At 46.7% G+C, this 13,347-nt stretch overlaps 1 protein-coding gene across 2 annotated transcripts in view; it reads right to left on the bottom strand.

The window, feature by feature from the left end:
- The window catches only part of Dnai1 (dynein axonemal intermediate chain 1), a 68,557-nt gene that overhangs the window by 40,727 nt on the left and 14,483 nt on the right, over positions 1-13,347 (bottom strand). For both annotated transcript variants that reach the window (XM_075967459.1, XM_075967460.1), the window contains exons 2-4: positions 2,739-2,771; positions 1,122-1,220; positions 876-956 (exon numbers count right to left, since the gene is read on the bottom strand). In XM_075967459.1, coding sequence (XP_075823574.1) covers positions 876-956; positions 1,122-1,220; positions 2,739-2,771 — 213 coding nt within the window. The remainder of the gene's footprint in view (positions 1-875; positions 957-1,121; positions 1,221-2,738; positions 2,772-13,347) is intronic.

A 13,347-nucleotide genomic window follows, 5' to 3' on the forward strand; every position in this document is an offset into this window, starting at 1 on the left:
TACCCAGGTGCCTTGCTGGAGGAAAAGCTAAGCTTCTAAAGATCCAATACCTTGTGTTGGTGAAAAATGTGTTCTGTGTATTGGAAACATTGAAACAAAATTTTCTTTTCTTTTTTGGGGAGTGGGGTTTCAAGACAGGATTTCTCTGTGTAACAGTTCCAGCTCTCCTGGAACTCACTTTGTAGACCACGCTGGTCTCAAACTCAGTGAGATCCACCTGCTTGGAAAAAAAATCATTTTCTAACTAAATGGTTCAATATTCTTAAAAGTAAAAATATATTAAAAAGCTGGGGATGTGGATCAGTGGCAGAGCACTTGATTGGTATGAGCAAAGCTCTGGGCTTAATAAATTCAGTCCCCGCACCACAAACAAACAAACAAAAACAACTCCTCAGGTACTGAAGGCTTTGCAGTTAACAAGACTTCTTCACTGAAAAATTCCAAAGGGGCCTGTGAGGTGGCTTAGCAGACAGCCTCAGTTTGAACCCCTGGATCTTCTCTGGAAAATTGTCCTCTGACTTCTGAGCTCCGCATGCACACTGGAATCCTGTCTCCTCTCTCCTGCTCTTCCCTCTTTTGTGCATGCGTGTATTCTCTCTCTCTCTCTCTCTCTCTCTCTCTCTCTCTCTCTCTCTCTCTCTCTCCTTCCCTCTCTCTCTCCCTCCCTCCCTCCCTTCCTCCCTCCCTCTCTCTCTCCCCCCCTCTCCAAATAAAATGTGCTAAAATGAAAAAAAAAACCAAACATCTCTGGAACATCCCATCCCATGCAAAACCCGAGGTTTCTAGCCAAGGACCTCAGTTTACAAGTGACTTTGTACAGTGGCCTGGAGCCTTGTGCAATGTGCCTAGCCACTGCCCGGGAGGGCATGACTTACTTTGAAGCTGTACCTGACAATATTCTGGGGTGCATGTGGGTTGTTGGCTGTCAGGATGCGAGTGAACTCCTCCTTTAACTCCTGAGGGAGACAAACACAAAGGGGGTCATGCAGAAAGCTCTCCCTCCCATCGCCTCTGAGACTTGGGCCCCCCCGGGGTACCTGTAAGCTCTGTGAAAGCCTCTCATCTACCCTGTGGAAGACCCCACATCCGAGATGAACAAGGGATGGAGTTTGCTCACTCACCGCATCAGTCAACTCCAGCTGGTCAGGGGGTCGAACGGTGGCCCTGGATTGGGACCACTCATCAGTTCCTTCTCCCACATCCGTCCCTGAATCTTCATCCTGAACAAAACCACAGTAGGGTCAGGAGGGCCCAATCTGCTTGAGCAAGCAAGCAATGCTGCAGGAATTCCCTTTATTCACAAGTCCTCCCTGAAGCCAAGTTCTATCCACTGTACACAAACTACTCATGGAAGACTCTAAAGGAGCTGCGGATGCCAGGTTTCTCAGTGCCTGGGAGACCATAGCCACCTCTATGTCAGGGTCAGGGTTCACCTGAAACACTGTTGTGGGCCTTTTGGCCCCAGCAGGGCATCAGAAGAACCGGCTCTTCCTATTGCTTTCCACAAAGCCTAGAAGTTGAAGTCCATGACCAGCTGCCCAATACTTTATGCAATGTGCTTAGACAGCCAGAGAGAGCCCAAACTGTTCTCCAACCACTGTGATCCAAATTTGTACTTGACCTTCCAATCTGCCACATCAAGATTTAAAAAAAAAAAGACTCTTAAAACAAATACTGACTTGTACTTTGCTCCTTGAAGCCAAAAGGAGTCCAAAAAAAGAAGTTCTGCATTGTTAAATGCCTTGCCAAAGTGGCCATGGGGTATCTGAAATGCTCATCTTTACTAACAGTCAAAGACATTCGAAACAAAGCAACAGTGAAACTGGAAAACAACAAGAAGAGCCTCTGAAAGGTGGGCTCCCAGGGATGGGCACAACCTTTCTAAAGAGTAACGTGGAAATATTTACCCAAGTCTAATAATTGTTTATATTCTTTGACTCAAATATTTATACGCAGGAATTTACAAAAATAATAATAATAACTAGCCAGGCAGTGGTGGCGCACGCCTTTAGCTGCAGCACTTGGGTGGCGGAGGCAAGTGAATCTCTGTGAAGTTTGAGGTCAGGTTGGTCTACAAAACATGTTCCAGGACAGCCAGAGCTGTTATACAGAGAAATCCTGACTCAGAAAGGAAGGAAAGAAGAGAGGGAGGAAGGGAGGGAGAGAGGGAGGGAGGGAGGGACGGAGGGAGGGAGGGAGGAAGAGAAAGAAAGAAAGAAAGAAAGAAAGAAAGAAAGAAAGAAAGAAAGAAAGAAAATCACAACCATGCCCAAAGACACAGGTGATAGAAGGATGGTCATAATAGTGAAAAAGGGGAAATGCTGACATTTTTCCTCTAAAGTGAGGCATGGTGGAACTTATTAAGACATGACCTTAAGCGATATATGGTTGAATCTTGTGCAATAATTTCAAGTGTTATAATAAAGTATATATATATATATATATATATATATATATATATCATGGAAAGTACCCAAATATTTATATTTAAAATGGTTATAAAATAATAAATACTGTTTTGTTACTTTTAAATATGTATATATTTATTTTATGTACATAAAAATATCTGGGAATATATGACATTGCATGTTAAATAAAAAGCAATCCTAGGGTAGTAGCTTAAGTATAATTTTAAGGTCCTTCTAGCTTGTTCAAATTTTCTAAAACTATGTGGTTAATTTTCAATAGCCAAAATGCCACCAACATCTTGCTTGGTGCCTGGTGGTCCCAACACTTACTCTCTTTCTGGCTCCTCTGGTCACACTGATACTCTAAAGGAGGATAAAAACAAAAGGTGAGTCAGAGGTGAAATGGCAAAAGAACTACATCAACTATGCCTCAAGGAGGCTTCTGCCCAAGGACTTCACCGCAAAGGGCTGTGAACTCTCCCAGATCTCAGAAACCATCCTGGGGTCACCTGCAATGGCAGCAGGTGCTTCTTAGGTGAGTCAAGGAGGCCCTGTATCTAAGGCAACCCTGTTTTAGCATCACCACAATTAATCCATAAGTAGTATCCCGGGAAAGTTAGCACTGGGAATTTCTTACTTGTAACTAATTCAACAAATATATTTTAAAGTAATTTATCTAATTTTATTTTATGTGTATTGTGTGAGGGTGTCAGATCCCCTGGAACTCGAGTTGTAGACAGTTGTGCGCTGCCATGCTGGGAACTAAACTTGGGTCCTCTGGAAGAGCAGCCAGTTCTCTTAATCTCTGAGCCATCTCTCCAGCCCAACAAATATTTTTGACATATATTCTAAGAGTCGAGGATGGAGCTTGGTTGGTAGAATGCTAACTGCTATACACAAAACTCTGAATTCACTCCCTAGTAACACATAAAATCAGGATTGGTTGGCTAGTGAGATGGTTCAGTGGGTAAAGGCACTTATTTCCAAGGCTGGTACCTGAGTTTTATCCCTGGCACCCACCCACATGGTTGAAGGAGGGAAGAGTCTCCCACAAATGTCTCTGACCTCCATAAAAGTGCTGTGGCACATACACTCACATGCTCACACACACGCTTGCACTTTTGATCCCAGCACTCAGGAAGCAGAGAAAGGTGGATCTTTGCGCATTTGAGACAAGCCTTGTATACATAGTGAGTTTCAGGTCAGGGACTGTCCAAAAAAACCAAACAAATGCAAAGCAAGCAGGCATGGTGGTGTAAGCCTGTACTCCAGCCCTGGGGAGGTAGCGGCAGGAAAATAAAGTATATACCAAGTGTTCAGCACTGAACTGACTTCAAAGGCATCTTATTTATGTTCATAAACATAACCTGTTGAAGTAAATATAAAATCATATGAACAGATGCTTATTTGGGTGAAATATTATTATATCCCCAGTACCTGTAATGCCCAAACACAGAAGGTATTTGGATGACTTACAGAATAGATTAAAGAATTCCATCAAACCTCATAGGTGATGACAACCTTGGGAAAGGTTTTCCTCTCTGAGCTTCAGTCTCCTCATCAGTGAAAGGTCCAGAATGGAACATGATAACCTCCAATTCTGTATGTTAAAACTTCATGTTCAGGGGCTGGAGTGGTGGAGCTGGAAAGATGGCTCAGCAGTCAAGAGCACTGGCTGCTCTTCCAGAGGACATGGGCTTAATTCCCAGCACTCACAACGGAGATTTACAACCATCTGTAACTCTGGTTCCAGGAGACCTGACACCTTTTCTGACCTCTGAGGGGACCACACACACACATGGTACACAGACATGCATGCAGACAAAATACCCATACACGATGTAAATGAATTAAAAGAAAAATTTAAATGTTATGTTCCCAAGAGAATATAGTTTTAATGTCTTCCCAAAGTTCACATGTTTGAAGGCCTGGTCCCCAGGTTGGGTACTGGGAAGCAATAGGACCTTTAAAGGTCCTAGTTGGAAACCCTTGGGATATTGTGAACACACCATCGGAAGGCATTAGGACAATGCTGTAACCTGTAACATTGTAGCTCTCAGAACCCGTATAAAAGGAGCAAGCCTGGCACCTCCTTCTCCCTTTGCTGCTGACTCAAGATGAGATCCTTCCTCCTGAGCTAGCTCTGCCATGTGGTGCTCACCTCAGCAGACTGATGCAAAACTGTGAGCGAAAATGAACCCTTTTTCTAGCTGGACTTGGTGGCACACCTTTAATCCCAGCACTCAAGAGGCAGAGGCAGGTGGATCTCTGAGTTCAGTCTGGTCTATAGAGTGAGTTCCAGGACAGCCTGGGCCACACAGAGAAACCCTGTCTCAAAATAACCAAAACAACAAGAACAAAAGCCCTCTTTTCTTCAAAACCCCAGTGTTTGCTCCATTGACAGAAGCTGTCTAACATATAGTGACATGCTCAGTTCGATTCGATAAACATTTGTAGGGGATCTATTTGCTGTGCAGTAACCTAAACAGGACAAAAAGGTGAGACTCCTGTTCAAGTTTACTTAGAGTTCATGAAGGACAGGGGAGTGGTGTCAATGACCACCACTCAATAAACCCAAGTTCTTTTGAAAGCTAGCTTTGTGCCAGGGTGCTATAGGACTGTATGGGTGGTACCTTCTGTGCCAGGGAGCTATAGGACTGTATGGGTGGTACCTTCTGTGCCAGGGTGCTATAGGACTGTATGGGTGGTACCTTCTGTGCTAGGGTGCTATAGGACTGTATGGGTGGTACCTCCCATGCCAGGGTGCTATAGGACTGTATGGGTGGTACCTCCCATGCTAGGGTGCTATAGGACTGTATGGGTGGTACCTTCCATGCTAGGGTGCTATAGGACTGTATGGGTGGTACCTTCTGTGCCAGGGTGCTATAGGACTGTATGGGTGGTACCTTCTGTGCCAGGGTGCTATAGGACTGTATGGGTGGTACCTCCCATGCTAGGGTGCTATAGGACTGTATGGGTGGTACCTTCTGTGCTAGGGTGCTATAGGACTGTATGGGTGGTACCTCCCATGCTAGGGTGCTATAGGACTGTATGGGTGGTACCTCCCATGCCAGGGTGCTATAGGACTGTATGGGTGGTACCTCCCATGCTAGGGTGCTATAGGACTGTATGGGTGGTACCTTCCATGCTAGGGTGCTATAGGACTGTATGGGTGGTACCTTCTGTGCCAGGGTGCTATAGGACTGTATGGGTGGTACCTTCTGTGCTAGGGTGCTATAGGACTGTATGGGTGGTACCTTCTGTGCCAGGGTGCTATAGGACTGTATGGGTGGTACCTTCTGTGCCAGGGTGCTATAGGACTGTATGGGTGGTACCTTCTGTGCCAGGGTGCTATAGGACTGTATGGGTGGTACCTTCTGTGCCAGGGTGCTATAGGACTGTATGGGTGGTACCTCCCATGCTAGGGTGCTATAGGACTGTATGGGTGGTACCTTCCATGCTAGGGTGCTATAGGACTGTATGGGTGGTACCTTCTGTGCTAGGGTGCTATAGGACTGTATGGGTGGTACCTTCTGTGCTAGGGTGCTATAGGACTGTATGGGTGGTACCTTCCATGCTAGGGTGCTATAGGACTGTATGGGTGGTACCTTCCATGCTAGGGTGCTATAGGACTGTATGGGTGGTACCTTCTGTGCTAGGGTGCTATAGGACTGTATGGGTGGTACCTTCTGTGCTAGGGTGCTATAGGACTGTATGGGTGGTACCTTCTGTGCTAGGGTGCTATAGGACTGTATGGGTGGTACCTTCTGTGCCAGGGTGCTATAGGACTGTATGGGTGGTACCTCCCATGCTAGGGTGCTATAGGACTGTATGGGTGGTACCTTCCATGCTAGGGTGCTATAGGACTGTATGGGTGGTACCTTCTGTGCTAGGGTGCTATAGGACTGTATGGGTGGTACCTTCTGTGCTAGGGTGCTATAGGACTGTATGGGTGGTACCTTCCATGCTAGGGTGCTATAGGACTGTATGGGTGGTACCTTCTGTGCTAGGGTGCTATAGGACTGTATGGGTGGTACCTCCCATGCTAGGGTGCTATAGGACTGTATGGGTGGTACCTTCCATGCTAGGGTGCTATAGGACTGTATGGGTGGTACCTTCTGTGCTAGGGTGCTATAGGACTGTATGGGTGGTACCTTCTGTGCCAGGGTGCTATAGGACTGTATGGGTGGTACCTTCTGTGCTAGGGTGCTATAGGACTGTATGGGTGGTACCTTCTGTGCCAGGGTGCTATAGGACTGTATGGGTGGTACCTTCTGTGCTAGGGTGCTATAGGACTGTATGGGTGGTACCTTCTGTGCCAGGGTGCTATAGGACTGTATGGGTGGTACCTTCTGTGCCAGGGTGCTATAGGACTGTATGGGTGGTACCTTCTGTGCCAGGGTGCTATAGGACTGTATGGGTGGTACCTTCCATGCTAGGGTGCTATAGGACTGTATGGGTGGTACCTTCCATGCTAGGGTACTATGGTACTGTATGGGTGGTACCTTCTGTGCCAGGGTGCTATAGGACTGTATGGGTGGTACCTTCCATGCTAGGGTACTATGGTACTGTATGGGTGGTACCTTCTCAGCCTGAGGTACACACAAAGATGCCAGAGGTTACCACCTAACTGGGTGCCAACAGAACAAGATTGTCATGGTGGGGATGTTGTTTTTAACATCTATTTTTATTTATGTGTATGTTCATGTATCTTGTGTATGTATGTCACATGTGTGTGGGTACCCATGAAGCCAAAAGAGGGCATAGGAGCCTCTGGGCTGAGTTTATAAGTGGTTGTGAGCCACACCACAAGGATGATGGGACCCAAGCTCATGTCTTCTGGAAGAGTAGCTAGGACTCTTAATCATTGAACCATCTCTTCAGCCAGAGATTTTTTTCTTTCTTTCTTTTTTGTTTTTTTAAGGAAAAACATCAGGTGAGAAAAGGACAATGACACAGACAGAAAAATGTTTCATCAGACAAAATCTAGCATGTGAAATGAAGGGGTAGACTAGACCATCTATCACAGCTCTTACAGTCACAGGGTCCTTGGGAACGGTTTGGACCTTGAGAAGAGTGGGTTGTAGGTGAAGGAAAAAAGCACTTCTCAGCCAGGGCTGGGATTCAGGCTGGGAAGGCAGGCAGCAGAGCTCAGATTTCATCTAGGATGCCAAGGTTTCCAGCGATGGCTAGGCCCTAGAAGCCTTCCTTTGAAGAGACTCTGATCTTTAAGGTTGGAAGCATCATAACATCCAACAGCTTTATAGCCCACAACAGAGCAATGAAGGGCCAATCCCCAGCCTTAAGTAGAAAATACCACCAGCCTTAAGTAGAAAATAAGACCCAGCTACCACTGCCCTGTGGATGTCCCCGGTTACCACTGCCCTGTGGATGTGTCTGGTTACCACTGCCCTGTGGATGTCCAGTTACCACTGCCCTGTGGATGTCCAGTTACCACTGCCCTGTGGATGTGTCCGGTTACCACTGCCCTGTGGATGTCCCCGGTTACCACTGCCCTGTGGATGTGTCCGGTTACCACTGCCCTGTGAATGTGTCCGGTTACCACTGCCCTGCAAATGTCTGTAAAACATTTATATGGCAATGAAAGAACTGACAGGGCACTTTGAGTGTGATTGTTTTTGGCAGTTGGAAATATTTCAATTAACACACTATAAAAGCCACACTATAATAAATGCAAAACAGGCCAATGAAATCAGCTACAGCCCTGACTTCCCAACCATGGCAAAGGAGATTGAATGTCAGGCTGCCACTTTGGGCCCTTGGTCTTCCAGAAGGAGACGCCTGAGACAGACAAGCCTGAATTCCTGAAAAGCTTTTGATGGTTACTTCCAGAAGCCATCAAACCACAGAAGAAGAAAGCCCAGGCCCCTTCCCGGGCCCTTGGAACGTCATCAGTCTGGCCCCATGTCTCCATTCCAGCCTCTCCTTCCCCTCTGACATCAGAACTTTAAGGTAATCTATCAAGGCTACTTCTAGTCCTTGAGACTGACCTGGGCCTTCCCGCCTCTCCTACCTGCTGACACCTCTGCCTAATAAAAACCCACTCACCCGGCCTCTGCTCCATCTAACTGCTTTTACCACCTTCTCTACCCTCTGCCCTTCCCGCCCTCCTCCTGAGCAGGCTCCCTTCCACTTTTGATTACCACACAAACACTGGCTGTTGTGAGATTAAGGACCCAATTAGTCTTTAATTAGATACTCTATTGTCTCTTTTGGTTTACAAGAGGAGACAGTGCTGGGAGAAGAATCATAACACTGCAGTACATACGGGAGGTGGCCGAGAAATTCCAACTCCCAACACAAACAGCCTGCTATTCTTGTGTTATTGCTCAAAGAAGGCACTCTTCTCTTGGGCAGGTTATTCTGTATGGCCCACTGAAGCTATCTATGGAGCAAGACAGGAAAAAGCGTACCCAGCCCACTATGGCAAGCGGTGTAACTCTGGTTGTTAGTGAGATGTGAGATGTCCCAGCCAGAACGTCTTTACAGCAGGACATTCTTCTACTGTCATTGCCTAACTACATTTGATTTCCCTGTCTCCAGTTTCTCTCCCCTCTAACTATATCACTAATACCATTTTCAGTCCGTGGGACTTGCTTTGGGATTGCCATTCACTAAACTATTTATGTATATTATCACATTTAATATTTATTATTAGCCTTTGGGGTTAGAGCATCATCATCCCCACTTTACAGGCGAGGAAATGAAGGTTTAGAGAGATGGAGCAACTGGTCCCAAATTAACACAATTGAGATCACACTTTCAGTCACTATAGTCTTCCCCAAATGTAAATCTGGCACTCCCTTGACTTATGCTCTCCAAGAAGTCTCCACTGGGTAGGAGAGGGAGCCCATGCCTTCTTCATGACCTCATTCTTTTTCTTCTCACAGCCACACTCAGTCACTTAGAGGACTCCCAAGTGTAAGCAGGAGAGAGCCATGAAAGCAGGGATCCTGAGCCTATGTGTCTGATGGTGGACATGTCCCCTGGCACCGTCCCCGCTAGGCGACAGCTGCCCACATAAAATGACTTCTCTCCTGGAGTAGGAGTTGTGGGTGTCATGTCCAGCTGTGAAGGAGGCCAAATGAAGCCTTGACAGAGCCCAAAAGGCTGGCCAAGGAGACACGAGGAAGATAAGACTTTGGTGCAGAAACAAAAGGAGTAGCCTGGCCACAGGTGAAGCCAAGAATTCCAGCAGAAAGTAAGGTGTTCCTTGTCCCAGGATGATGGTGACTCCTGATCCCATTCCTATCTAAACATCTTTCATCATCAAAACTACAACCAAGTGGTGTTTTGGAGTGTGCCACACATTTAATACCTAACTTCTGTAAACAAACAAACAAAGTCTTTCTCCTTGCTGTGTGCCCCATTTTCTGAGGCATCTGACTTTTCTCTTCTGTGCTAAGCTTCTTGCTCCCCTACCACCAACCATGATGTCCGGCCACAATTAGCACCCTTCTGTCAAGCTGGCCTTCTGGTCATTAAGATGCTGCCTTTTGGAAGCAGGACAGGGCGGGGAGGGGCTTGGTGGCACATGCCTTTAATCCCAGCGCTGGGGAGGCAGAGGCAGGCGGATCCCTGTGAGTTCAAGACTATCCTGGTCTACAGAGTGAATTCCAGAACAGCCAGGCCCCGTCTCCAAACAAACAACAAAGCTTCGGCCTCTCTGCCCACCACCAGCTCTTTCCTCGGGCAGAGCCCTGGATCACCTTCTCGGCTCGGCATGCTTTTGCAAGATCTTTTACATTAAGATTGCTCCTAGGCGGGTCTTCCGAGGACAGGGATGCTTCCATTCCCAGCAGCCACATTAGGCACTTTACAACTGCCTTTAACTCTAGATCCTGGGACATTCCGTGCCTCTGACCTTTGTAGGCACCTGCATTCACATACAAGTACACATACACACATAATTAATAACTTAATAATAATAAATAATTAAAAAAATCTCTTGGCCTTTTCTGACTTCCAGTGCTGGCCCTGTTTCTACCCAGCCTTCAGTGTAGCCCAGTGTGTCCTAGGATACTCGAGGAAGCCAGAGGCCAGAGAACAGTTTCCAGGGCTGTGGACGGGAACTGAGTGAGAACAAGACAGCTAACAAGAGACCTTCTCATTATAGCAGTAATGAACCAAGATCTGTTCAGTTGGCACAGTGCAGAAAGGGGAGAGAGGTGGGGAAGAGGCAGGTAGGAACCAGCTGGCCGCACCAGCATCCTTAGCTGCAGTCTGGTGAGCACTCACTCAGGCAAGCACTCCGTATCAGGCATTAGCAGTGATTATACCTGCTCCTCAGAGGCTCCTACAAAGCAGGTAAAATGGTTCTCATTTTAAAGATAAGGCTCTTGAGAGCAGTTCACACAAATGATGTGCACAAAGCAAGAATACATTGAAAACAAACTTCCCAGTCATGGTGACTGACGGTGACTGTTGCCGCCTGCTGTGCCTTTTCCAGCACTTAGTATTAATTTGTTTCTTACTGTTTTGGTACAGCACAAGTAGCCTGCCTATCCCTTAGCATAATTTAGCGTAAAGAAATTAATTTAAAAATTCCCTCCCTCTCTCTGTGTGGTCCAGGCTATGCTGGAACTTGCTTTGTAGACCAGGCTGGCTTTGAACTCAGAGATCTGCTTGCCTCTGCCTCTGCCTCCCAAGTGCTGGGGTCAAAGGCCGTGTGATGGAAACACCCAGTAATTTTAAATTTCTTAAGTCTTCAGGACTAAAAAAAAAAAAAGGAGTAAAGTGCACACCTTTAATTCCAGCGCTTGGGAGACAGGCAGGCAGATCTCTGTGAGTTTAAGGCCAGCCTGGTCTACATAGTGAGTTCCAGGACAGGCAGCCAATACAGTAAAACCCTGCCTTTAAAAAAAAGTAAGCCAGCAGTGGTGGTGCAGGCCTTTAATCCTAGCCCTGGGGAGGCAGAGGTACGGGAATCCCTGTGAGTTCGAAACCAGCCTGGTCTACAAGAGCTAGTTCCAGGACAGCTAGGACTGTTATACAGGGAAACTCTGTCTCGAAAAAAAAAAAAAGTAAGCCATTCCTTACCATTTTTAAAATGAGGGTGCAACTAGGCGGAGCCATGGAGACAAAGTGTGGGCTTTGACGCCAACCTTACTTTGAGCATCCACTGTGTCGCGGGCTAATTCCACGAGGCTAGGAGAAACAAACACTAGTCCTCTCCATCGCAGCGCCTTTGTCTTTAAAACAGGCATCATAGAAATCCCCTCCCAAGCAATCACAGGTTTGTGAGGATTCAGTGAGCTGATGCGCAGCTGATGCGCCATGACAAATGGTGGCTCGCGGCATCCACGCTCCCGTGTGTGGAAACTGCTGGGCCCTACGCCTGAAGAATCTGTGCGCGCCTCTGCCCGTTAGGGAGCACCCACTCTAGGAATGACTAGTCTTCAGCAACTCACGTGTCACCAAGAACCCACGCAGCTATGCGATTGTTCCTGGAAAGGGGGCTCTTCAAAGCATGCAACCCCACAGACGCTGCTTCCTCTTTCCTGGGGCCCAGGAGACCGTGTTTACCATTCAGTTGTCTTGGTCCTTATTTTAAAACTCACTAACAGGCCTCCATTAAGCTCAATTGAAACCAAATACCTCACCAGCTTGCAGCTTCAGTTTCTAAAAAAGTAGAAGCCCTCGGTCCCACGGGAATGGCAATTCACCAACACATCTTCATCCAGCTAAAGAGAATGCATTTCAGACCTGAGCCGAGGCTCACAGAAGCACACAGTAAGTGTTTAATGAGAGACCCTGAGTTTGGGAACAGTGGTTTGCAGGGTGATAAGCACTGTCCCACACTGTTCTGAGAGAACACTTGATGCAAACGTTCTGTGGGTAATTTGGTAATGCATACCAAAATTTAAAATACAGATGTGCCAGGGCTGGAAAGATGACTCAACACTTAAGAGCACTGGCTACTCTTCCAGAGGACTGGGGTTCAATTCCCAGTACCCACATGCTGGCTCATATCTGTCCATAACATATATATATAATCTTTAATAAAAAAAAAAGGAGTGGATGTAGACTATGAAACTAGATTGGAGGCCAAAGGGAGCAAGACACAGTAGAAAAGGTGGGCCCTTGAAAGCAGAAGGGAGATGCCTGGAGATGAAGGCACAAGGGAGGAGAAGCGGTGAGAAATGACAAAGCCAAACTGACCAACAAATGCTACAATGTGACCTAATCATTTGTAAGATAATAATAATATAAAAATAAAATGAAACTTCATAATGCTTAACAAACAAAAAGCAAGTTATAGTGGTTAAGTATGGAGTTCACTAGAACATGTGTAAGGCCCTGAGCTTGATCGCTAGCACAGGAAAAGAAAGAGAGAAGAGGTAAGGAAAAAAAGATGAAGAAGAGGGGGAAGGAGAAAGAAGTAATAAAGAAAAAAAACCACACAAGTTACAGGAATAGAGGTCCCTTGTTTTAATGTGTCTAGGGGGGCAGAGAGATGGCTCAGCAGGTAAAGGCGCCTGCCACCAGAACCCAGTGGACAAGAAAGAGACAAAAGCTCAGCCCTGGATCACCTTGGAAACCTATAAGGGCAAAGCCAACTAACTCTATGGATTTCTTCCAGATATGAGGCTGGAGACGAAGCAGTGTCTAGTCTAGAAGATAAGAGCTCAGGGGCTAGGGGGGATGGATGGCCCAGGAGACAAAGACATTTGGGGTCAAGCTTTCAGACCTTGGGACTCATGGTGGAAGGAGAGATTTACCCAGCAGTCCTCTGACTTCCTCATGGTCACTCACCTGGAGGCATCCACTCACGCACATTAAATAACGAATGAATGAATGAATGAATGAAGAAGAGAAGGGAGTGAGAAGAAAACAAAGCTCCAAACAAGCCGTGCTGGATCCCTGGCTCTGCCACACACTGTATGTGGTCACTGACCACAACTCTCTCTGGTCCTCG

This window comes from Microtus pennsylvanicus, chromosome 3 (genome assembly GCF_037038515.1).
Source record: "Microtus pennsylvanicus isolate mMicPen1 chromosome 3, mMicPen1.hap1, whole genome shotgun sequence".
Classification (NCBI taxonomy): Eukaryota; Metazoa; Chordata; class Mammalia; order Rodentia; family Cricetidae; genus Microtus; species Microtus pennsylvanicus.